This window comes from Lampris incognitus, chromosome 14 (genome assembly GCF_029633865.1).
Source record: "Lampris incognitus isolate fLamInc1 chromosome 14, fLamInc1.hap2, whole genome shotgun sequence".
Lineage (NCBI taxonomy): Eukaryota > Metazoa > Chordata > Actinopteri > Lampriformes > Lampridae > Lampris > Lampris incognitus.
Genome location: NC_079224.1, coordinates 38,442,933 through 38,468,774, shown reverse-complemented (window position 1 = coordinate 38,468,774; position 25,842 = coordinate 38,442,933). Strand labels below are relative to the sequence as shown.

Sequence of the window (25,842 nt, the reverse complement as noted above, 5' to 3'; positions counted from 1 at the left end):
ACATAGATCCCCGAGGTTTCGGCTCGTCGGCGGACGCAATACCGCGCGCACGGCTGCAAAACGCGATGTTTTGCCGTATTTAGGCCGGTCGTCGTGCCAGTCGAGGGCGCGCGGTTTCCGTGCGCCGGCGTTTTCGGCGTTTGAAATCGGACACCGCCGATGTTTCAGCGTCCATCTCTCCTTCGCAGGGCTCCGGAGTGCGGAGTGATACGTGGTGTGGAACCGACAATGTGGAGGCTGTTAAAATGTCTACTATGAAAACGAAATGGTCTCAATGGTAATAACGGCGAGGAGACTGGAGCTAATACATGGATTGCGGTAATACGGCGAGTCGCATCGTTTCGATTCCGTGACGGTGGTGGTGGGGGGGGACCGACGGCGAGACGGGGCGTTTTGAGGAGCGGTTGCTTATTTGTCTTCGCTCATCTCTTCATCAAGACCCACGGTCCGGAGCACCGGAGGGGGGGGGGAAGGATTCTATCCCCAACTTTGTTTTTCTTTCTACTCCGGGGCGTTCGGCGCTTTCCCTGTTGGATGTCCCATTATTGAATCCAGGTAATTGCCGCATCAATATGCATTCTTGTCAAGCGTGTGGTGTTTTAATGGGAACTGTCTGACCCGTGTATGTGTGCGTGTGTGTGTGCGTTTTTTTTCTTTCCCCCCTTTTTTTTTTACGGTGCAATATTGATCAACTTTAGCGCATCGTCTTAAGTTGTGTGAGAGAGCCGTGGCCGGGGGGGGGGGACGGGATCTCGTTTTCTTCTTCTTCTTTTTCTTTTTTTTGTGCGAGTGTGTATGTATGCGTGTGTATGTGTATGCGTGTGTATGCGTGTGTGTGTGTCCGGCCTGGGCGAGCTTGTTGCAGCGTAGGTAGCGTTTTGCAGCTTGTGGGGGGGGGGAAAGACTTCTTTGTTCAGTAGGCTATAACGTTATAATGCATTACCATACCAGCAGGCGGACTCAGCTGAGTTCTCTCAAAAGACGTGGCCGCCTCGGACCATATTAATCTGGATGTTTAAATTTGATACCCCCCCCCCCACACACACACACAGCAATAAACAACAACAACAACGCGTTGTGGTCAACCGTGCATCACCGTGGTGGTTTTTTAAACTGTTTTATAACACTCGTCGTTGCGGCTCGTAGGGTGGAAAGCGCCTCCACCTGTTATCCACATTTTGGAGCCCCCCCTCCTCCTCCTCCTCACTTCCCCCTCTTCCATTGTGGATTAACTCTCACCTTTTCGTGTAAACTGCAATCGTGATTGTTGGGGTATTGTTGTTAAAACTACCAACGGGCGTTGTTTTAGCTTCACGACAGCCTAAAGTAACGATAATATATATATATATATTTTTTTTTTAAATCAGTGTTTTTTTTTTGTAAGGTTAGGCCCAGCTCGGTCAGCAGCGGTTAACGAGGACCCCCCCCCCGACTCGGTTTTTATTTTTTTGTGCACGATTCAGAAACTCAAACTTGGCCGGAATAAGTCTTTGTTTTCATCAGTCAGTCAGTCAGTCGTCCCATTCTCCGCTCGGCAGCACCCTTCTGCTCGGTGTTGGGGGCACGGGCAACAGGTTTTTAAGGACTCCCCTTTAAAAAGCCTCGGATCAAATGGAATACAGGCGTGTGAATACAGGCGTGTGTTTTTTTTTTGTTTTTAGTGTTTTAGTGTTTTTTTTTTTTAATCGACGACGTCGACCAACACCGTGTAACGTCAGACGCTAATCCCTGCCGTATTGTTGTCGTTTCTGTATTAAAACTTTTCTCCAGCAGGGCAGGCCGGCGGGGTGGGGGTGGTCGGAGGAGGGGGGGGGTGTAAAAGCGTATGGAACTTCCATTTGTTAGGAGGGGCCAAGCACTTCTCCCCCATTTTGACCTCGGGCTCAATGAGACGGGGCAAATCGCGAGGCAATCGAGTTGTCAAGATGCCTCCATTACTGTCGTTCCCGACGTGACGGGTCTCCATCTCGGTCACCGGAGCTAATAAACCCCGCGGCGGCTTTCCCGAAACTTTTATGTGAAGGGGATCGGCCCTCTTTTCTTTCTTTTTTTTTTGTTTCCACGTGGAGTTTTTTTGTGCGCGTGTTAAAGACCGAAAAAAACGTAGCGTTTTGGTGACGCCACGTTATTTCTAAGTGGCGCCGGTTCGCCACAAAGCTCGTGAAAGCTCATGTCGATGTGTTCGCGTCTGCTCGGGGCCTTGACTTGGGAGTTGTGTGCGCGCACACACGCGCGCGCGCGTATGGATGCGTTCACCTGCACGTCTAAACAAACTAGTAATAAATACAGAATGTTGGGGGGGGTTTGTTTTTTGTATTAAATGTCTGTTCTGTCATTACTGAACCGCTGCTGTGACTTGATGCTGATTTACACATTTTACACACCGAGGCTCTTATATCTGCTTGGAATTGGGATTGTCGTGAACTGCCATTTTGGAGGGTCAAGTTATGTCGTGTCGTTGTTTTGTCAGTTTTTGGGGATGAAGAGTTGTTACTGCAGGCTCGTCTCTGAGGAAGAGGGAAAACAGAGTGACTCAGGGGCCGAGGAAGGTGGAAAGTAGTATACGGCCTCGTGGCGTTAGCCATAGGGCATAATTCATTTATGCAATCCTTGTTAGATGTGGGCTAGCTAGGAAAACCCCTATGCGCACAATACACTTATGTTGGTCCCAGACGATGACGTCCCCCTGAATGTCATTTTTTTCACGAATTCGGCGTAGTTTCTCGACAATAGCACGACCACTGGTAGATAATTCACCCGCATCGCACAGCTCTCACTTGTAAGCTAATTGAGTTGTCTGTTAGGTGTGTTGGCTCGCACCCCAACATCTTTTAATTGACTTGCCTCATGGGTTGTTTAACGGGCAACTTTAATGTTTTTGAATCATCATCCACTGTGTGCCTTTTCTAGTCAGGGAAGTTTACCATCTCACAAAGTGGGCAAACTGTATTTATGTTCTCCTCACTTCTGCCTGCAGTCACTTATTGAGACTCAAAAGGGCCAAGTGAACAGCAGCAGAGAATGGCTGCAGTGGGAACAGACAAGGAGCTCAGTGATTTGCTGGATTTCAGCGCGGTAAGGTGTTTCTAAAGAATGCTCGATTCTGTCCAGTATTGGCCCTTCACATGAAAACTGGCATTTGCTTTTATCATTCAAAAAAGTCTTGTGGAACTGTTAAGAGCATGGCTGCAATGAGTTCAGACATCCACGAATGTCTCAGGCCTGATAGGTTGAAGGATTGATTGCAAGGCATAGATTGGGCTCTGTTTTATTACAATGTTGTTATTGTGAGTAACTGCTTCCATTATCCACACAGTCAAAGCTGGAATGTCTAGACTGCCCCCCAACTAATGATAGCCGTTATGGACATGTTTATAGGATAATTTTTACTGACACATTACATACCTTTATAGTAAAGGTGATGGTTTGTTCACTGCTCCAATGTTTCCATTTCAGATGTTTGCTCCGCCAGTGTCAAATGGGAAGAACCGGCCGACTACACTAGCTAGTAGTCAGTTTGGAGGTTCAGGTAAGTCTCTTAGTTAAGCAAAATAAGAATAAAAATTGGCTTGAATTTTTGCTGCTGTTTCTAAATGATAAAATTCTTTGTATCTACTAATGTATTGTGTAATATAATAACACATAATGTCTTTGAGTCTTTCTGCCTTTGCTATTTACTTTCTTCATAGAATTACTATTGCATCTCAAAATGCATGGAATGTGTTGTGCTGAGAGAAAAAAAAACACTTTCTGTTGCTTCCTTGCATCCGAATTCACTGTTCAAAGGCCGGTATTTGCAATACACGATATTTCTTGACAGGACGACATGGCAGTGAAAGGTTGTCACTATGAGCAACCCCTGCTTCCAGTCCCATTACCCCGCCCCCATTGACTGTTGTTATTGAATGTTGACAGAACAGGAAATGTATTCCCATTTCGTCAAAGCGACTGACGGTCGACTTTTTCAGATTACAGATCATTGCAAACACCTTCGGTAAAAATAGTGCGCTTTGTTTACGTCTTGTAGATCAAACGTCGCCCCCTTCACTTTTCCTCATCCATTAGCCCCCCCCCCCCCCCCCCGCTTGCAGGTGTCCCATCCCTCACCTTCTCAGCTGTTGCCACTCAATCACCATCCATTGAGGGTGGTGGGACAAAAGGGGGAGGGTGGGGGTTGATGGGAACAACGCAGTTAATGTCCACTTCTTACACTAGCGATGTTTCCATCATTGTTATTTTTATGCAAACCTTTCAGTCACGAAAAAGAAAAGATGAATGGAAATGCCAGATTTTGATTAAAAGATCCTTAAAATAGCAACAAAACAAAAAAAAAAGGTTTTATGCAAGCCAGAAGTGGAAAAGTTAGCACTAAAACAAAGTGAAAGATGTGGAAAAGGTCATGCAAATGCAATGAATATGACAGTGTTTCCCACAGGTCTAAAATATACAAACTATGTGAAATATTTTTATGAAAACAAAACAAAAAATAGATTGAAATAGAAACAGGTTGTTTGAATTATACTTTGCACAAAGGTGACACTTTATCAGAACCCTATCCTTTTTGGCTTCTGAAAGAAAAGCTTCCAAGGACTGTGAATATGGGAACGCCTTTGGTGCTCCTCCATTAATTGACATTCTCAGACATGCAAGGATATTGTTCCGCTGTTGTCGAGCCAAACGCTACCAGTCCTGCTGTCTCTTCTCATCCTCGTGCTGTCTTTTCTGTAGAAAATACGTTTCAGTAACTCGTGTCTGCCTACAGTAAATGCATATAGAATTAGTAGTCTAACCTTAGTCGAAGTCAGTCGGTCTGAGAGCCGTAGCTTGAAGAGAAAACAGATTCTAATCTTTTGGATGAGTAGCCTTGCATGGCCTAGCCACAACAACTGTGCTTTTAGCGTTGGTACGACTCGCACCAGTGTAACATACTTGCGGTAACTCCACAAAATATGTGCTGGTGTCTCTCTTTCTCTGTTTCTGCAGAGAGCGGGTTGTGTACATCCCGTTCTGACATGTGCTGAACAGGGACTGAAGGGGTAGAGCAAGGGGAGATTGTCTTTTAGCTAATCGATCACACTTACCGTAGCTTTCTTGGACAAATAAAAAAAGAAGCAGGGAATTGTGGACATGGGACTCCGGAGATGTCTGGGTGGCCGCTAGTATACCTCGGGCAGCATGCCCAGGTAAAGCCTATGTGTGGGGAAACTCTGAGCCGGCATAAACTGACAATGATCGCTCCTCCAATTGCAAGTGGGTTAAGTTTTGGCAAGTTAAGTCTTTGGCTCCTCTGGGAATTTGAACTTGTCGGCTTGTGATGTAGCTGTTGTTGCTGGGCAACTGTTATCGGTGCGCTTTTGTTGCGACGAGACTATGATAGGGATTGAGTCAGTTTATTTGCATAACACTGTTGATGGAAATGCACTGATTCACGGTTTCTTTTGACAACTTGAAAAATCCCTTTAAGTTTGGATGGAAGCGTAGCTACTGTAAATAAGTGTGTCACCTTGTCATGCAATCTTGCACACACTCAAACACCCCCCCCCCCACACACACACACACACAATCACTCTGACTGGGTTATACAAACGACCCATGGACAGACTGCATGCATGTATGTCGACAAGAACTGAATTTTGATTCTTGTTATATTGCCTGCCTTGGCCTTTTCATACATCCACCATGTGTCAAGTCAAGTCAATTTTACTTGTATAGCCCGACATCACAAATTATGAATTTTCCTCAGGGGGCTTTACAGCAACACAACATCCTGTCCTTAGACCCTCGCATCGGATAAGGAACAAGGAGCAAAAATAGGAAGCAACCTCGGGGAGAGCAACAGAGGAGGGATCTCTCTCCCAAGACGTGCAGTGGATGTTGTGTGTACAGAATAAAACACGGTTTACAGAATACAACGGTGAAAGAGGATAACCATGTGCTCTGCCCTTCAGAGGAAAAAAAGCCTTCCCTTTTTTCCATTTTCATCCCTCCTATACATCGACTTGCCCTTCACACACCGTCCTCCGTCTCATACCAGTGGTAGTCTCGTACCACTAGAAGTGCTGTAGTTTTCCTCTGTAGCAGCAGAAATGAAACAGGATATCGAAGTAAGGAAGCCAAGATGAAAGAGGAGGCAAGCAATAGGTTGTTCGCATGGTGGTGGTGGTGGGGGGGGCTTTTTTTCTTCTATTCACTCAAGGACCACTTAGATTTTCTTTTGTGGCTGCAAGGTGCGTGCTTACAAAAGAGACGTTATCAGTCTAACGGCTGATGGCATTGTCTCTCATCTTTTAGCCAGGGACCGCACAATGTGCATCAGACAATGGGATCGGTTAGAGCCAATGGGCTGGATTGTCAGGTAGCATATGTGGCCCAGGGTATGATTTCGCTTAACAGTGTATCTTTGTCTCACAAATCTGGGTGGGTGTATGTAGTAAGGTTTTAGCTTGGTCAGTAATCCTCAGCAGTCCTCCACTGTGGGTTTTCCCTTGTTTCTTTCTTCTTTTTTTTAAGCTTTAGTAATAGCCGAATCTTTTTTTTTTATGCTTTTACAGATATTAAGAGCTTCATGAATAGCATTCAGAGAGCCTATCGCTGATCTGCAGCTACTCAGGAATACATATGAGGCTGATTTTTGTGTGTTTGAAAGTCTTTGAGCTTGAGGATTGCAGTGTCGTGCTGAGGAGGTGTTTGTTCAGTCTCCACTTGAAGGCATGAGCACTACTTGATGTGATGTCTCCGACAACAGCAGGGGGAAGGCTGTTCGTTCCATATTGTTACAGCAGAATGAGAATGAAGACAGCTCCTGTCAAGGCATTTGGTGTTAGCTCTGGGGAGTGAGGAGGCATGGCTCGTAGGTAACCTCCGGGTGGTTGGACCTGGGACATTTGCTAAGGGTAGCGGTGCTTTCAGGTCTGCTGGACAAGTTGGGATTGTGCTAAATCTAATTGTACTTTTCATTCAATTGAGTTGCTTGGATTGCTTTTCCTCTGTAGAGAAGCCGCCATCATATCCCCTGTGGAGCAAGCACAATGAACCCCTTCCCCCCTTAGTTATATTTGTCTTTTTGAAAGTTGCGCTTGTTTAAGATTTGCGGCCTGGTGAAAATGTAAGGGCCTTCAACACTGTCATACATCGCTACCATGTCAGGTGAATTGGTAAACCCCTTCACGAAAAGCTTGGCTATTTTCCAGTGCACTTTCATTTATTGGTCTCCAGAAACTGAGAATTCAGAAAAAGTATTTTTAAACCTTGGTATGGGCTGAGCTGCCAAAGGGGTGGAGTTTTCAATTAGAATTTGCTTGTTTCGTTCTTAAGAAAAGAGATGCTCTTACCAGAATCATACCAGCTCAGAAATACGAAGGTGGCATTATCATGTCCTGTGCAGGGTTTGAATCACGCCGTGTAGCAAACATGGCAACTTTTTCTTGCATGAGAAAGTGCCAGACAGTAATCACTCTGGTAGACATGAACTACAACTAGATGAGAGATGCATTTATTACGGTAGTGGGGTACATTGTGTTTTGTCTGGGATGTTTCTGGTGACTCACAATTTAAAACACTCAGGCCTGTGCCATTGTACATTGTTTAGGTTTTCATCAACAGTATTCACTCTCTTGAGACTTAATGACATCACGCTTTGTGTCCATGTGACTCACTTTAGCACGGGAAGGAAGAAGGTGTGTTGACAAAATGGCACACTCAGTTATAGGTGCCTGGGGCAGTATCCCCCCACAAAAGCAGAGTGGTGTCTACAAGTTTAGCCAATGTATGTGCATGAGTTTTGGTCATGAAGCTTATGACTCAGGCTGACTGTCTGTTTTTCCAGTATATCTTCCTGTGTAATTATAGGCTAGCCGTGCTTAAAGGGGCGTTGTGTGCTGAGAGGAGATCTGCACTGGGACTCACCAGAGAATTCGTCCAGCCTTACTCATTGCTTTCCCTTCTCTTCTCATCCACATCGCCGTAGTCTCCCAGCGAAATCTGGTTCACCGGGCTTTCTCACACATCTCATGATCCTGACCGAAACCCGAAGTGGATTCTGTGTCATTTATCCCTCCAAAAATCAGGATCGTAATGTTGAATTTAGAATGGGAGATTTTGCCGTGGTTTCGTGTTTGAATTTATCTCCGCGGTGTTGTAAAGCAAGGTTATGTGGACAGTGAGACAGGGTTATATTGGTTCATCTACTCGTTAGTGTTGTTGTGTTGTCATACAACAATGTTGAACCAAGTAGGGTTTTCAGAAAAGAGCCCCGTTTTTCTGCCGTTTGTGTCCAGCATTTGTTTGTCAGCCGGTGTTTTTAAATTCAAGGTGATCGAGGGGTCATTACTGTTTATGAGCATCAATTGTCCTGAGAATCTTTTGCTTCATCGTCTCTCGGCCTCGTTGCCATTTATTACCGACTGTTGCCCCATTTATCCTAGATTGTTAGCCCAATACTAATGATAGGGCAAGTGGAAAATGCCTTGACCTGTAAATTGCGTGTTAACCTACCATGAATTCTTTAATACATTAAAGCCAGGGTAGGCAATTTATTGTCGAAGTTTTTTTTTTTGTTTGTATATTTGTTGAAATTGTCTTTACATCCCGACAGCAGTCAACAAATAAAATACAGTGACAAAAAATAATGATAAGTAATAAGTCCGTCCAATCATTTTCATTCGGTCCGAATTAAATAATTAGATGGCCAACCTGCCTGTCTACATACCATCGTTTCAGAGAGAGGGCGTTCCTATAGGCTGTTCTACAAATGCAGATGCGTGTGTATGCGATTAATTCGCATCCCCCTTGCCCTGCCGGTCGCTTGTGGTGTGTGTTAACTAGTTCTTCTTTCTCTACCTGCCCCCCCACACGGGTGTTTTATTTTCAAAAAATCAACAAGGCCAACTCGAAATGGCTGCTTCACATGAACAATATTAACGTAACTAAGAGATTCCCTAAGAAAATGTTTTTTTTTTGTTTTTTTTTACATGGGTAGATGATCAACTATGATACAAGTTTCATGGGTATCGCTTTGACGTTTCCTGGTTGTTCACATATGCCTGTCATCTGGTGGGAGGGCCTTAGGACAGAAAGGGGCGGGGGAAGAGCTGCAGGACGAGGGCTGTATTTTCAAATTCTGGTTTTGTTTTTTTTTTTGTCTTGTCCAGAAAACTGCCTACCCCTGCTTTAATTCTAGTAATGTTCTGTCACAATTACTTCATACCTCTTGTCTACCCCACATCACTTCTCTTTCTAGCTATGAGGAGTTTTGGTGTAGGCTACCTGCAGAGCTCAGTACCCTGTTGTTGAGAGACGATGAGTGTCAGTGTCTCTATTGCTTTACATCTTGTCAGTTTTCCCAAAGGATACCTAATGTTAATTTCTAATTCTTCAGATAGCTCAGATTATGGTATCGTTCACTGCATTGAGTCTGTGGAAACTAGGCATTGCAGTTCAAATGTGTCCATTTTATGTCTCGATAATAGCAGCCAAAGAAAAGCATAGCCAATATGTCATCACAACGTTCTACCGTTGCCTTATTTTGTTAAGAGATAACTTGTACGGCTGGCCTATTTCCGCAGTCCTTTGAGTTAATACGCAAAACTTTTGTCTCTCTGGACATTTCCTTTTTGAAAGGTGTTCTTTATCAGATGGAACCAAAAGTGTAGCCCAGTCACATAGTCAACGCAAGTGCAAATGGAGAGCTGTCTTTTGCCAGCTGATTTGGGTTTGGATACTGGCTGGCGTGTACAGTGACAATCAGCCATACAGAGCGAACAACACGTTGTCTCCTTCATAGCTTATTCTGCTTGTGTCGCGTCTATAGATCACAGTTGTCACGGAAATGTAGCAGCTCTCAGCGCTCTGGACCCATCATTCTGTTCTATTGCTGACCCTGTCATGAGTCTACCCCCCCCCCCCACCCCATCCTCGCTAACCCTGTTCCCCCTCCTTTCCATCCTCTCCGCTTTTTAATTAGACAACAAAACAAAAATATGAATATTCATAGAGCCTAGACTCATTAATATGCACAATTATGCAAATCGGCACGCAATTAAGCTTCAGCTTTCCCCAGGAGATGCTGTGTTGCGGTACGAGAGGAGATTGAGAGAAAGGGGACAGACAGGAATTTCTGCTTCACCAGTCTTTAAAATTGCTCACCTTCCAATCACATTCACCTCACTCGAAGATGCAGTGCTCGGGCCAGGGATAATACGTGTTAAGTATGTCTGGTTGAGCTTTCCAGTTTGTTTTTAAAGCGAAGGTGTAGGTCAGATGTGTGAAGAAGGATGGGAGCTATGAGTGACTGTTGCCATGGAAAACGTTGAGGAGTGGAGTGGGAGAACGAAGAATGCCGAGGATGATTCTGGAAGCCCCATACTGAGTGTTAATTATTCAAACTTCCCACAGCTTCTATTTACACGATGTGACAGCACTGTCACTATGCTGTCTCTGTGTGAGTTGTGAAGTGAAGCTCTCTGATGGAGGTTACTCAGAACCACTTGGAAAAACCTGTATGTAAACCTGTATCGAAGCAGGTCACCTTTGCAATTCTCTAAAGTTACAGACTCTTAATTTTGCAAACCGGAGCCACACAGCTCCTCTAAAGCACGTCAGTTCCTGAAGGGTTGACAGGCCTAACCCATTACTTCCCCTTTCAGGTATAGATGAGAGGAGTGGGTCCAGCCCCTGGGGATCAGGAGAACAGAACAGTCCTTCTTTCAGCCAGGGAAGGGTAAGGCTGTTCCTCATGGAGTATAGTGAACATGTTAAACAGGCCATGTAGACGTCATGCTACTGGGCTTGCACAGCTTAGTGAAGTACTTCGTAATTGTCAATGGTGACAACTCCAATAACGTGATTAAAGGGTGTGTTTTATCTGTTAAGTTCGTAAAGCCTCTGTTGTCCTCCCGCAGGGCTATGGAGAGGGAGCCCTGTACAACGAGCATGAGGGCATTGCCTCTGCCCCCATATTTGGCTCAGGAATCGTTGGTAAGGATGTTTCAATTCATCCTAAGCTTTTTAGGCTAACTGTTGGCAAGTGGTATTTAACCGATAGTCGATGTATAAATGCCTACAGAAGGGAGAAGTAGACCTATGTTATCATACAATATGCTAGTGCCTCAGTGTTAATTCTCAGTGCCTCTTAACGGCAATCCATATTTCTGCTTAGGTGGCGATGGATGAGGTGAGCAGGGTAATCAGGGATGGGGTGGAGGAGGGGTTTGTTTGTGTGTTGCATTTTGTGCATTGAAAGGTGGGGGGTGGGGTGGGGGTAAAGGGCACCCATGCACAAACAAAGCTCCCCCAGGGGATTACGGTAGCCTATAGCTCTTTGCAGTTGAGCACTCGGGGTGGTATTAGTGGGGGTAGTCGTCTGACCGTTTATAATGGGCCAATTTGTTGTTGTTGTTTTGCTCCCCAAAGCCATAAAAACCTCGTATTATATGGACTCAGCACAGCAGATGTAAAGGCCCCAAACTAGAGAACTTCAAGATTGTCAGTTGACATTGGCACAAAACCAATTTTGATAGTAATGACTTTATTGCATGTCTTTTACTATGTTACTAGGCAAGGCTGAGCGAGGACCGTACTCTTCATTTGCAACACAGGTAAAAATCAAATGATAGCTGAAAATGGAGGTTTCCACCATCTCAACTCTATGCCGTTGCTCTCTTAGTGAAGTTGTGTCCCTTGGTCTATTACCTGAGTCTTTTATTTCCCCCTTTTTTCTTTTCTTCAATTTTCTGTGTTCCGCATTCTTTTATACAGTTTTGAGATTGTTCTCTCCTTTTCTGCTCCATAGCAGGGATTTATACCCAATGAGATGCCAATGCCCAGTCCTGATGCCCTCTCCCCATCTGGCCTGAAGTCCAATTCCCAGTTCTACTCTTCCTATCAGGGGGGCAATCCCCGCAGGAGACCTCAGCAGGACAGCATGGGTGAGAGAGAGAAGAGAACTGTAGGATAGCGACTTATTCAGCACACATCAGGGTCCACATTCTTAAGTCTCGGTTGTAGATGTTGTCATAGACAAATTTTCTAGACTGAAAGAGGTTTCTTTTTTTCTCTTCGACTACTATTTAAGACCATCTGTGTCATCACTTCTCCCTACTGAAGTTTAAAAAAAGGTCCCGAGAAATCTCACTTCTGCTTAGCCGAGGAGTGGGCCATCACTGTGAGAACCTATTGTGTAAACAGCGGTAGTGTTGTGTCAGATTACAATGCAGCAGATCGGGCATTAAGAAGCAACCATAAAAAAAAAAGATGGATGGAGATTCTTAAAGCAGGACTCAGGGACAGAGCTGCCCGGATAAATTCATTCGTTAGTGCATAATGTAGACACTGCCACCATAACTTTGTCTGTGTTTTTGTGTGTGTGTGTGTGTGTGTGTGTTTGTGCATGTATGCATGTGTGCCATTGCGTGCTTGTGCATGCTCTTCCTCTCCTCTCAGATCCCCAGCCAAAAAAGATCAGGAAGGTGCCCCCTGGCCTGCCCTCCTCGGTGAGTGCTAGCATCCAATTCCACTGCAGCCCCAAACTGTATCTCGGCCCTGCAGTATGTCCATGGGAGCCCATGTGCACAGATTACGCTCCATTCACATTCCAGTTGGCATCATAAGCCTCTCCTTGGCTTGCGAAGCATTAGACTAGCAGCCGGACAGGACATCCAGCTCCTACAGCTGTGTATCTGCGCTGCTGAGGCAAAGAAAAAAAAAAAAGAAAAATGCGAGTGAAAATACAGAGCCATTCATTCAGCCAGTCACTCATATGCCTTGTGTATTTATAGTGTGTTGTATTTGTGGGCTCTTTATTTGATGGCAACATATCACCCTCACTCCTTACCCTACCCCTCTCTCCCCCCTTGGCAAGTGTACTTGTGAGATCACTGAAAGGAATACATAGTGGGGCTTGATGGTTCTTACTCCACCCCTTTTTCCTCCCACGCTCCCTCTCAAGGCACCCTATTTCCTCCTCTTCTCTGTTTCTTCCTTTCCCCTCTCTCTAACCCTCCTCCTGTCTCCTACCTCCAACCCCCCCGCTCCCCCCCTCTGCAACCACCAAACAGCCCTCCCTTCTCTCTCTCTCTCTCTCTCTCTCTCTCTCTCTCTCTCTCTCTCTCTCTCTCTCTCTCTCTCTCTCTCTCTCTCTCTCTCTCTCTCTCTCTCTCGCTCTCTCTCTCTGTCTCTCTCCTTCCCTCCCCCACCCTCTATCCCAGCTGTCAGTGGAGTTGGCTGCCGTCCAGGACTCGGCAGATGGTTCAGTAATTAGGAGTGCATCTCTCCATTCCCTCTTCTCCTCTCCCTTCTCTTTCCTTCCTTTCTCTCTATGTTTAATCAAATTACAGAGGAAAACTCAGTGTATTTGGATTTGAGTTTTCGGATACTTCATTTGTTTCTTTAATTTTTTTCCCTCATTCTTGATTGGGAAGGGTACACTGGGTCAGAACATTAGCTCCTTTATCCCCGTGATTAGGCGTACCAAATCCAACTGCAACTTTCATTCTTTGGTCATGTCTGCCCATGTGAAGAGTCTGAATTATGTATCTGTAAACCATTCTCGGCATGTTTCTATTTAAGAGGGCAGCGTGTAAAAGCCATACTGAGACACTAGACAGCGCCCAATAAAAACCCCTGACACTGCAGATCCACGGCGTAACGTTGAATGCCCAAGTGTGCTAAAGTGCTGGAACACGCTGTTTATTGAATTAAGTGCTAAAATCAGATAGTAAAAATGGGTTCGAGCTTAGGAGAGGACACATAAGAGCTGTGTTTAATCAAGCATGTCAGGGGAGTTTGTTTGTTTTTTGTTTTGTTTTGTTTTTTTTGCTGAGTTAATGTTTTCCGATTGAAATGGGAACACGGGGGAAAGTACATCTTTTAAGCTGGTTAGCTCCAGATTCTTTTTTTTTTATTTCTTCCAAATTTAAACTTTTATTAAGATTGAAACTTTAAGGGAAATTATCATTTGGCATCTCCCTAGGTTCAGATAAGCATCGGTTTTGGGGGGGGGTCATAATCACCATATAAATGTCACATGCAATAGTGTTAGTACATTCTTGTAAATGGGGAGACTGACCTCAGCAGCTCACGTCTTTCTCTCGTGTGTCCACCTGAAAGTTAACCTCAATACTTGCTCAATAATACGTTTAAATTTGGAATAAGAATGTCAGGTGTACTGCCAAAAGAGACAATTTTACAGTCGGTTGTATACTTGTTTGATTTACATGTTAATTTGGAGTAAAAACTAGTTAACGTTCTAAATTAAGTTTTGAATTGTTAGATAATTTAAATCCGTGCTGTTAATACTGGGAAAATTTCATGCATATCCCACAAGTCTCTCATTGTCCTTTTGATGACTTGTGTGATCTGTAGGTGTATGCATCAGCCTCGGGAGAGGATTTTAACAGAGACAATGCTGGTTACCCTGCCTCCAAGGCAGGAAACGTCTACCCAGGGCCGTTTTACATGCAAGGTCAGTAGATAAGAGCTGTGCCTTGAAGATCTGTACTTGTTTTTTTGTGTTTGGCTCAGTAGACCATGACTGGGTTGTAGCTGTTGTCAAATTTATGCATGCTTGCGGCTAAACCTATTGCACTCCTACATAATTGCTTGTAATTTCACTCAATAGACAATATGGTCGGCAAATGGGAATTTCTAAGCATATGTGTCGGTTATTGGAATGAGACTGGATGCCGTAGCCTGAGCCTGTATTCCACCCTCCAGTGCCTGGGTGATGAATAGTGCATTGTGGCTGAATAAAGTCATCACAATAATGTGACATGTTTCATATGTGGCTTTCATTGTCTTTTATCTCCTGTGGCTGGTTATCCCTCACCCTCCTCCTTCTCGTCCATCTTGCGCTCTTCTCCTTCACTTGATGTCTCCTGACAGAAGGCCTCCACCCCTCCCCAGATCCGTGGGGCTCTGCTGGGTCGATGGTGCAGTCTGGTTATTCTGCTATGCTGGGAAACTCACCCCATGTGGGCCAGCACAGTCCCTTTACTGCCATCAACCCCCAGGATAGACTGGTGAGCTCTTCTTACTCACTTTGTACCTGTGTCCCTGCTAAGTCGCAATGTAGTCTTGGGCAGTTTTTGACGAATGCGTCTTTGACAGCTTCTATCTGACTGTGTATTTTAATCTTTGTGCATGTATCTTTCCCTCCTAGAAACGGCAGCCACTGCCCCTCTCTCCCCAAAATTACCCTCTGCATGGCAGTGAGGTGAATGGGACTCACCCATCTGGCTTCCACTCTGGCTCCAGTGGCTATGGAGTCCCCAACCACACACCCCCTATCAATGGCACTGACACCATTATGGGTAAACCCAGGGTCTCCCCTGTCTCTGTGTTTTTGTTGAAAATGTTCTTGTAACTTTCATACAAAAATGTCACATAGAAATGACCACCATGGCTTCTGATTCAAATGCACCTGTACTCTTCTCACCACCAGCTAATCGGGGAACAGCTCCCGGTAGTTCAGGCGATGAGATTGGAAAAGCCCTGGCATCTGTAAGTAACAATAAAAGTGCCTATGTATGACTAAATATTCCCAGAATCCATTCATTCGTGAGGGGTGTAAGTGTGATATTTACACCGTGATAAAGGTGCAATAGAATAAGCCATGATTCATTTAATTCAGGAAATTTAAAAAGTGTGTTTTTGTGCAGATCTATCCATCAGACCCCAACAGCAGCGCCTTCCCTCCATCTCCGTCTACACCTGCTGGCTCTCCCCAGGCCATATCAGGTAAGTGGGTTGCTGTAGTCATCTATCTAAGGGCTCAAGGTCACATTCCTGGTCACACTTTTGTTTGTCCCTTACTGGGTCGTGCTTGATGTGTAAGGAAATGTTATCATTTTTGAAAAATGTCGTACTTTTCAAAGTGATTAACCCTTACAGCTCGCAGTGAATTTGTAGATTATTGGGCCCAGAATGGAAAAGACATTTTTGATAAATTGGCTCTAACCTACAAACGTTTTTAAGTTTTCTTATGAACCAAATAAAAACATTCTTTAACACTAGAACGACCAAGGCCGCCATTTTGACGGTTTTGGATTTTCAAAGTTTAATAACTTTGTGGGGGGTCGGGGATACAGACCTGCCGCCCCCTGAATGCTCCTAAAATTGCATATATTCCCATTAAAATTAGTTTTAGATCAATTACACAAAAAAAAGTTAGAAGATCTACCTAAAACGACCATGAGCCTTCAATAAGACGGCTCGTAATTTGCGCGTGTGCGTCATGTCACTTTATGACGTGTGTTGGTCGCATCATTTCCTTCGTGAGGTTCGTTGCTCTGTCCTAGAAAAAAAAACTAGCATTCTCCAGTGCGGAGAAATAGTCTAAACTTGATTTTTTTATTATTGCCAACATGTCTGGTTTCAGACGCACCATGACTACCGCCGAGGCGTTGCAGTATTTACAGGCGTTGGACGGTGGTGATTTTATGTTAATTTTGGTGTCAGTTGTTTCTTAACAGACATACTAACATATGAAATACATTAATATCTCAGTTGAGTATTCACCTTGACAGAATATAGAGTTTAAAAACCGGCTGTCATTTTGACCGCCCATGGTCATTTTAGGTAGGAGTGAAATCCCGGTCGTTCTAGTGTTAAGGCATATTACTTGATAGCTTCGTGCGTAGCATGATGGTGTTTACAGACTTTTCTTCAGCACACCGTTGTTAAGGTATCTGCTTTAGCAATGAGTGTGCGAAATGTCTTAACCTCATGACACTGACACAAAACGCTACTCAGGAGCCAAAATGAGGGGCACTTTTGTGTTGACATGCCCACATTTTCCAGTGCCTTTCAATGAAATCTTAGGGCAATGTGAACACTTCTTATGAAACCATTGGAGCTGAACAGGTTGATTTGCATTAAGTATGACGAGAAATGAAACTTGGCTCCTCTGTTTCTATTTGCAGCATTTCTGTTCAGCAGAACAAAATATTATACTTACCCTTGTATAGAATGGCCTGTAATTACATGACTAAAAACCCCAAGTGTTAATATATTAGTTTGTGTCTCCAGTTGGCCTGGCAAGTGGGGGGGGTATCTGAAAATCTGTCCTTTTGTCAGGCTCTGCCTCCCAGTGGACAAGATCCTCTGGCCAGGCAACACCTTCACCAAACTTTGAAGGAGGAATTCAGGCCCTTGTAAGTCCTTCTTTTTCCTAGTATGAACTTTTCAAAGTTTTTCATATGCATCTCTCTGTCAAAGACATGCCATTCAGTTACAGTCGAAGATAATTTCTTGTCAAGTCTGGATGTAGGTTTAACATCATTTTATGTTGCTGCCATGCTGTTCTCCTTACTTCCTCCACAGCAGAATAAAATGGAGGATCGTCTGGAGGAAGCCATCCATGTTCTCCAACGTCATGCCGGTGGGCAGGGAGGACCGGGACTGGCCGACATGCACAGCCTGCTCTCATCTGGCCTAGGACTTCCACCAGCATTCAATAGCACTGGGCTCGGACTGGCGAGTCGCCTGCCTGGACTGGTAAGGCGGATGAAAAGTAGGGGGTTGTGAAGCTAGCAATATTTCACTGAATGGGGGTTTTGTTTTTGAATGAATGCTACCACAGAGATAAGCACGGGTTTTGATTTTGACTGTGCTGTTATACTGCTGTTATCATGCCAGTGTTACAGTTTTCACTAACTGATTTAATGTTTAATCTTTGCCCTGAAGGTTTCCAATCACCACGAAGACTCTGCTGGCCTGCCCTCTAGTGGCGGACTATTGCATGGTCACCACAGTGCTCCCTCTGTCCAGGCAGGTTCTCAGCCAGAAGGTTTCAGCGGTGAGTTCAGCAGAGAGAAAAATCATTTCCTCTCTGGTTCCTTAATCGTTTAAAATGGGTAATATTTTCCTGCTTCATAATAATTTCCTGTAGCATGTTGATAGTCATTGCTCTCGTTGCTCATCTGTCCCCAGGCTTGCCTGGCAGCATGTCTCGTTCCAGTGGCAGTGATATTAAACGAGAAGACAAGGAGGATGACGAGAACTCCTCCATCGCTGACAAGTCCGACGACGAGAAAAAAGACATGAAGGCCCGCATTCGAACAAGGTGTCTAACACCCGCCATCATGTGGGACAGAATATTTTGTCAAGCAGTAGTTTGTACACATATACAAATGTATCACAGATCATCCTACAATAAACCCACAATGGGTCAAGTGTCATAAATGAGGCAACAATCTCAGAACCTGAATGTAGCTCATTTTACACGGTCAGCCTCTTAATCATGTTGCATGCAGATTTGACTTGTAGTTGATTATTTTACAATTGCATAAAAAGCTCCCCAGGAGCTTATGGGCACTGAGCTATTATAGAGCAAAGCAGAAGATTTTCATTGCCCCGTGCCTAATTTTACAGGCAGAATTACTGTTGTTGCTTGGTTTGGCTACAGAATCCCCCTGTGGATTGTGTCTAATTCTGAAGTGGTGATTTCTTCTGCCCCAGTTATTGTACCATAGCACACCACTTACAGGCCTTTCACAAAGAAACAAGCTTGACGTTAGTAATGACACATTACACTTCTCAATTTTAAGTAATTCAAGGTTGTCAGTGGACAAAAAATGGATATTGAAAAAAAGCATTTCAGTTAATTCATGTAGTACTTCAGTAGTTGGTCATTCGCAGAAGTAATAGGACCCTTGTTCCCCAAGCTCAATTAAGAATTGAGTTTGAAAAACCCTATTAGAGCTATCTTCTCAGCCTGTTCCTATCTATTAGATCCCACCCACCACAGGGTTACACAGTTTCTACACATGAATCTTAATTGACAAATTGATTTTTAATAAGACAGTATTCTATCCGTTTTCAAAGTACTTTGAATGAACTCATTCAAGGTTAGCCACTGAGTGCAAAAGTAATTTTCAGTTAAGTTATATACCCCATTTATAGCTTTCATTTGCTCTTTAGAAATGTAAGGTTGTAGAGGAAACCTTGACAACCAGATATCTAGTATTGACTCTCAGAATGTACTCTTTGTCAAGATAGACCATAATTTTCTAGCCTAAAGCATGAGGAGATGATTGGACTAGGAAAGGTTGACTGCACACCATCACAAAGTTAAAAAAAACTTTACGGTGAAGAGTACCCATGCTATTGTTTCCTTCCCCCTTCATCTGCCATTTCGCTTGGCTCCCCGCCAGTCGGGATGATGTGGATGAAGACGAAGATCTGCCGATAGAGGTTAAGGCTGAGCGGGAGAAAGAGCGGAGGGTGGCAAACAACGCCCGTGAGCGGCTACGTGTGCGGGACATCAACGAGGCTTTTAAGGAGCTGGGCCGCATGTGTCAGCTCCATCTGAGCAATGAGAAACCCCAGACCAAACTGCTCATACTGCACCAGGCCGTTAACGTTATTCTCAACCTGGAGCAGCAAGTTCGAGGTCAGTGGGGGTCCATGGAGAAAGGAGGAGGAGGAGGAGGGGAAGGGCCCCGGTCCAATCCAAAACTCCCACATGACTTCATTTCTGTGCTGCCCACGTCTCCCAGCTACTTGAAAATTGGGCCCTTTTTGCATTTCAGGGTTCCCGTATTTAAATTTTCTGCTTTTAGTCCAGCTTTAATCCTAGAAAGATGCAGCCTACTTTAAGGTAATACTAAGCACTGTTTTTCGTGCATCTTTTTTGAAACCATTACTAGATTTCAGAATATGGAAAAAGCGAGGCGAGGGCTTTAAGAAATGAAGCTGCATGTGGTTGTTTTGTGATGTGCCCATTCTCTGGTTCATCCTGTACGGTTTTGCTCCTCAGGTCGAGCATACATTCCTGTAGACTGCTGTGGTATGTGTTGCCTAGCCTTACAATGGGCTGTCTGTCTCTACTGTGAAGGTGCTTACATGTCCGTCTGCCTCACCCTCGATTGGATTAACATTGCATCTTACTGTTCTCTCATTTGCTTTTACCACTCTTGACTCGTTGTGCTTTTCTTAACCAAAATAGCAGCAAACCTCGAGATCTTTCGATGACCGATGAGGTTTCTTGAGGTTTATGGATTTGACACTACCTTTATTAATTTGTTGGAAGAGACTTTATTTAACCTTGGTTCTCTTCTTTTCACCGCTAATGTCTTTTTTCTGTTTTACCTTTTACTTTTGCTTCAAAATGTAGCTCTTTCCTTATTGCCCCTGCATTCCACCTGATGACTGACTAGTATGTGAGACAAAGGGTATGATGAAATGAGGGGCTATCCGTCGTCATGTGTATTAACCTGCTTTCCACTTCCTTGTTGCAGTGTCTCCGCGCTGCATGCACTGGCCTTTCAGATAATAACTTTTACTTTGCTGCTGCACTGTCCTCTGTACAACGTTTTTCATTTCTTCATCTTCTCCCCCATCCCTTTTCTCGTTCCCTTTTGCAGATGGCAGCAGTGACCTTCTCTCTCTCAGTTCAGATAAATACATCTCCTCTTGCCGATGTATTTAACAAAGATGCCTCCAATCTTTCTCCCTGGCTTCCTCTGCGCGGCCTTGTCTTTTGCGCTATACCTGGCAGATGGTGTTGCTTTCCTCCCTCCCTTCCTCCCCCTCATCCTCTTCTCATCCCTTTTGACAGTCCCCATATCCCCTCAATTCCCATCCTGGACCTCAGTGACCAGAAAGGAAAAAAAAAAACAAACCTCACCATTTTAAGTTGGTTAGAATTGGGTATAAATGTAGTGTTCCTGGTCCCAATTAAACTTGAACATGTCGTCTTGGTATCACATGTTTGATCTTGGCATCAAATCACTCATCTTGCTTGGTGAAGTAAAGGAACCCACAGCATTTCAGAGAGATTTCCTGAGCGGAAGTCTGTAACGAAAAAGGGTGAAAACATTTGTTGCCAACTAGTTTGTTCTCTACAAGACTAGAACATGAAAGCTAGATATCTGTGTTCACCACCAGATATATCCATGGAAAAAGATGTCCTCGGTTTCCACTCCTCCGCTCTTTTCTGCAACGCCAGCACAACTCCACCGGAATCTTCCTTCAGTGATTTATATTGGTCTAATCCTAGCCTAATGGCTGTGAGCTTGCATCATGATTGGACAGACATGAAAGGTTCAAAAAGTCCTCCAGTGATGGCGATAGGAATCTCTTTCCTTACTATATTTGGGAAAGAGGGGAAAACATCTTGAGGCAGCTGTAAGGCAGTATCTTCAGTAAAAACCTCAGTGTAGGATCAGTAGGGTTGTGGTTTGGGTGTGTTAACCAGCCCTTCCAACCCCCCCTTCTCCTCCTGGCAGCAGCTGCAGTGTTGTCTCGGTGACCGATGAGAACTTAACTGCAGAGGAGAAGGAGCAGAGGGAGCGTGAGCGCCGCCTGGCTAACAATGCTAGGGAGAGGGTACGCGTGCGGGACATAAACGAGGCCTTCAGAGAGCTGGGCAGGATGTGTCAGGTCCATCTGCAGAGCGACAAGGCCCAGACCAAGCTCATCATCCTGCAGCAGGCTGTCCAGGTCATACTGGGCCTGGAGAAGCAGGTGCGAGGTAGGTCAGCCCATACAGGAAGGCGTACCTGTCAGTGTGATCCACCCCTAGACCACCAACCGCCTCTCCATGGGCGGAAAAGCCAAAAGGGGGACAGAGGCAAATAAGCCAATGCTTCCCAGCTGCTGGTAGGAGTGTCTCTTTGACCTCAGACCATCACTCCGCCTGCTCTAGCCATCCTCCTTACCAGTTACATTTCCCTCTTGGAAAAAAATAAAGATGGAATAAGGAAGAAAGGGAAAGGAGGGGAGAAAGTATATTCCTGCTCTTCTGCCAAACCTCTACACTTCTCTCATCCAACTATCCACTTTCCTGTCTTGCTCTCTCCCCTTCCTGTTTGTACCCCATGTGTTTATTGACTTATTTTTGTACAAAAGTATGACTTTGTTGCCCGAATGTCTTGTGTTTTTTTTCCTTTCCTCTTTTTAGTTAAGGCAGATGAAAGACCTGTTTTATTCCAATATATCAAACTAATCTTCTTGTCCTTGTCTCAAAGAGCGTAATTTGAACCCCAAGGCAGCCTGCCTGAAGAGAAGAGAGGAGGAGAAGGTTTCTGGTGTGGACCCCCAGATGCAGCTTGGAGGGGGGCACCCTGGTTTAGGAGGCGATGGGCACAACCCTGTGAGCCATATGTAATTCTCAGGTCAGTCCAGAGAGCCTTTGGCTTTTCAGTGGCTTATCAACGGAGCACATCACTAGTTGTTCACATTGATGTAAATAAGGAGTTCATTTAGATGTACAATACTTACATTTCTTTTTCTTTAGCTTTTTTTTCTCCTTCATTTTATCTTCTTTTATTACTCGTGTTTATAAGTGGTGCTTGTATGAATGGCATTCATAGTTTTTTCTTCTTCTCTTCCAGTTCCTGTTGATTGTACAGCCCTTAGAACACGTGGCCTTAACCCTTTGTCATGCATCTCAGTGTGTGTTAATCGACATATGGAAAAATACACAAACACACCTCATAACAGAAAAAGCCAGTGGCCACATTCCTGATCATGACGACAAGAGTAACAAGCACACTCGTACAGAGACCGAGAGTTTTTTCAGAAACTTCACCATTACGACACCTTGAACTCTGAAGGGACACTGTTTTTCGGAGGCAGTAGAAATTGATTATTTCTAAGTTCTGTCTGCTGGTCATGTTTTTGTAAGACATTCAGAGAAAATTGCTTTATATGTTGGGAGCAAAATTTGTTTGGATCAAATAGTACTTTTGGATCATTTGCTCATATGAGCAGAATTATATCCTTGAATAAGTTGTTTGGCATTCCCATCTGATAAGGAGGTCTTACATTCATTACAAATAAAGAGGACGCCTGTGTATAACTTATATTTGAATACCTATGTTTAAAAATTTGCCAGATGTAGGTCTGATGCATTGTTTGCTTAAAACAAAGATGATAAATGAAATACAGAGGTAGGTCTGGAGAGATCCAGCCGTGCAAACAGCATTTAAAAGACTAGAAATTTGGAGGACTGACTCTTATTTCTGGTATGTTATTCTTGTCTGTAGGTTATTCTTTTTTGTTTTGTTTCATTTTTTCTTGTTTTGGCTGAAAATGTGCCACAGTCACTAACTTATGTATGTGGTGGATATGTTTCTTTCTCCCTCTCTCTCTCTCTCTCTCTCTCTCTCTCTCTCGCTCTCTTCCTTTTGTAACCCATGGGTCCCTCTGTCCTGTTCATTTATAAATTTCACTGCCATGGGTTTGGAACAGAAAGACTGCCAGAGAAGGCCGTACCGCCGACACATGCATGAGCAAGGACACGTTGCAAGTGCAGGCTCTGCCGTGATGCGGAGTCATGTAGTTGGGGTTGCGGTCATCTCAAGTGTCCTTTTTTTGGACGCTGCTGTTGGACTGCAGCAAAGAGGAAGTAGACCTCACTGCCCATATCATCATTTACTGACGTCAGTTCAGTTACCCACTGCCTCAACATTAGCCGGGACTTATGGACTTGTGTTCAGTGGGCATCTTCTGCCCCAAACGGAGCCAGTGTCATACCGGCATGCCCCTGTCATATCATATCTACATGTCCACATTACACAAACCGTGAGGACTTACTGTTAGACTGGGAGCAGTCTGTTTTTAGGAAACTACATTTAGCCAGAAGAGTAAATTGAAAATGTTAGATGAAAGTTAAAGGGGATCATGAGTGTTATTGCTACCTTCTGGCAAATTCACCCAATTGCCATTGACTGACTGATTTTTTTTGCTCGTTGTTGAAGAGCATTTGGTGTTGTCTCTTTTTTTTTTTCCTTTTTCTTTCTTTTTCCTCTTGAACATTTGCAAAGCCTGTTTGTAAGGATCTTCCTTTTTTGTAGAATTGATTTATCATTGTTTTTTTAATTTTCTTTTTTTACTTTGTAAGATAGTTGTACGAGTTTTTACTTTGGAATGCTTTCTTTTTTGTTTACATTGTTTAAGTATAAGACAACTCTCAATTTTTAGATGCCAGGAACAAAGTGAGGTGTGTCCGTTTCATTCTGAACATATTGTGCCAGGTGCTCAGATATTAGAAATGTCATCATAATCTGGCTGTAACATCACATGAGTGTGATATTGGTAGTTTTTGAACACCTGTTCAAAAAACACTATTCAAGAAGATACAGTTTGAATAGTCGGGTGTTTGCAAGACAGAACCTGATAAATTTGTTTTGCTGAATATGTAACACAATGAAGATTTTTTGTCTTCAGCGTACCCCCTTCTCCCTCTTTGACTGAAGTTCAGCTCTCAGTTGCTCAGTTGGTAGTTATTGGGAGATAGGGTCATTGGGAGATAGGGTCATTGTGCACAATCTGTAACATAATTCAATGTTTCATTATGACTGAATATGAAGCATAAAAATGAATCAAAAAGGGAGGCCTTAGTCATTTTCCTGACTTTGGGAGTTTTGATAATGGTTACTCACTAGTGCCTGAATACTTCTCTGCTACATGGTGGATGACATTGCATTTGAAAATTTATAAGTTGTACCTTTTTATAATACAGATGTATAAAAAAAGATTTACTTGGGAAACATTTGACAATGTCTCAGCACATCAAAATCGAAAAAATACACTCATTGATGATACTGATTATAGTGTCAACTCATGTAATTAGATGTAGTGAAAGGACTGAGAACCTGACAGCTTGGACATCATGGCTTGACCATAATGTAACACTGAAAACTGTAATTAAAGCGATCATCTATTATGTACTGAATTTGTTAAAGAAATATAACTTCATCAGTGACTGGCATGTCCATTCATATACATGTAACGCAGTAAGATATATCCCCATCAGTTTTATCATTGTAAACTGATACTGGTATGTAACATTTTTTTGGGTTTATCTGTATTTCTCATCTTGTCAGATTGTTTTATGATCACAAACTCCCCAGTCAACTTGCCCTAAATGTCATTTTCTTTGTCAGTTATTCATTTTTCCAAGTAGAATTTGCTACTAAACATTTCTACATTTCATTTACAGAAAATGTTTGACAGTATATCGATTTTTTCCTTTTTATATTTGATTTTTTTTTTAAGAAAAGCACAAGTTGCTTTTTTGTTTGTTTTGTTTTTTGGGTTTGTTTTTTTTTGGTCAAGGGGAGTCATACTCAGCCCTTCTGGTCTTCACAACAGATACAACTACAGAACGCACTCTCATTCTCATATTTGGGGACAATGTCTACATAGGCTGTGTCCTCAAAGTGCCTCCAGTTTCCTATTTTTTATATATAAAGTAGATATTGAGAACTGTCGTGTATATAACAGTAATGTAGCAATAAATGTGCCATTTTTAATAACAAAATATACCTTTTTCTAATGTCCTTTTTTCAAACGTCTAACTAAATGGAAAGAATACGCTGTAATAAAATGTCATAAACATTGCTTTATTGTCTGTTATGCAGTAGGGGGCAAAAACGACATGGAAATGTGGTTGAGATATGAAACGAAACAATTGCCGCATTGTTGCAATGTCTTTTTCACTGAAACGCGTCATTATTTTACTTTTTGCCGTAATCCATCCCATTATCCAAACCGCTTATCCTGCGCTCGGGGTCGCGGGGATGCTGCAGCTCATCCCAGCGGTCACTGGGCGGCAAGGCGGATAATGATGAGTTGCGAGTTTACGTTGACTAAACTGCAAGTCCACGTTTTCGTCCATGTTGTGCTCCGACTTTTTATTGCAAATACGACGACGTGACAATTCACATTTTATAGCATTTAAAAAACAACAACAGCACTCGACGCTAATGGAAATAAGAATCATTAAAAAGCACCATGCCTCAGCACCACTGTAATCCTGCTTGCGACACCAGGAAATTACGTCCGCCTGCGTGGACCTTTACGTCCCTAAAACCGGATGTGGTGCTTGCGCCTGCGCAT

General features: G+C 43.7%; 1 protein-coding gene across 8 annotated transcripts; it reads left to right on the top strand.

Annotated features, from left to right (window-relative positions):
- The first annotated feature begins 3 nt into the window (after positions 1–3).
- tcf3a (transcription factor 3a) lies at positions 4–25,264 on the top strand. 8 transcript variants are annotated; one of them, XM_056293512.1, is made up of 20 exons: positions 4–555; positions 2,978–3,075; positions 3,457–3,529; positions 10,644–10,717; positions 10,899–10,974; positions 11,554–11,594; positions 11,792–11,924; positions 12,439–12,488; positions 14,359–14,458; positions 14,878–15,014; positions 15,155–15,305; positions 15,437–15,495; positions 15,654–15,732; positions 17,071–17,147; positions 17,317–17,490; positions 17,680–17,791; positions 17,926–18,058; positions 21,225–21,469; positions 21,966–22,112; positions 22,332–25,264. In XM_056293512.1, the coding sequence occupies exons 2-19, from the start codon at positions 3,022–3,024 to the stop codon at positions 22,103–22,105; spliced, it is 1,908 nt and encodes a 635-aa protein (XP_056149487.1). In that variant the 5' UTR covers positions 4–555; positions 2,978–3,021; the 3' UTR covers positions 22,106–22,112; positions 22,332–25,264. The 8 variants fall into 8 exon arrangements, with proteins under 8 accessions (XP_056149487.1, XP_056149488.1, XP_056149491.1 ...); XM_056293513.1 differs by having other exon boundaries at positions 11,789–11,924; positions 14,881–15,014; XM_056293516.1 differs by lacking the exon at positions 21,225–21,469 and adding an exon at positions 19,149–19,387 and having other exon boundaries at positions 11,789–11,924; positions 14,881–15,014.
- Positions 25,265–25,842: the final 578 nt, after the last annotated feature.

Bases quoted from the DNA above. Each gene is read 5' to 3' on its own strand.
- tcf3a (XM_056293511.1), top strand. From the start codon at position 3,022: ATGGCTGCAGTGGGAACAGACAAGGAGCTCAGTGATTTGCTGGATTTC. The intron at 15,733-17,070 runs GTAAGTGGGTTG...TCCTTTTGTCAG, and splicing joins CTCTCCCCAGGCCATATCAG to GCTCTGCCTCCCAGTGGACA. The intron at 17,148-17,316 runs GTAAGTCCTTCT...CTTCCTCCACAG, and splicing joins AAGGAGGAATTCAGGCCCTT to CAGAATAAAATGGAGGATCG.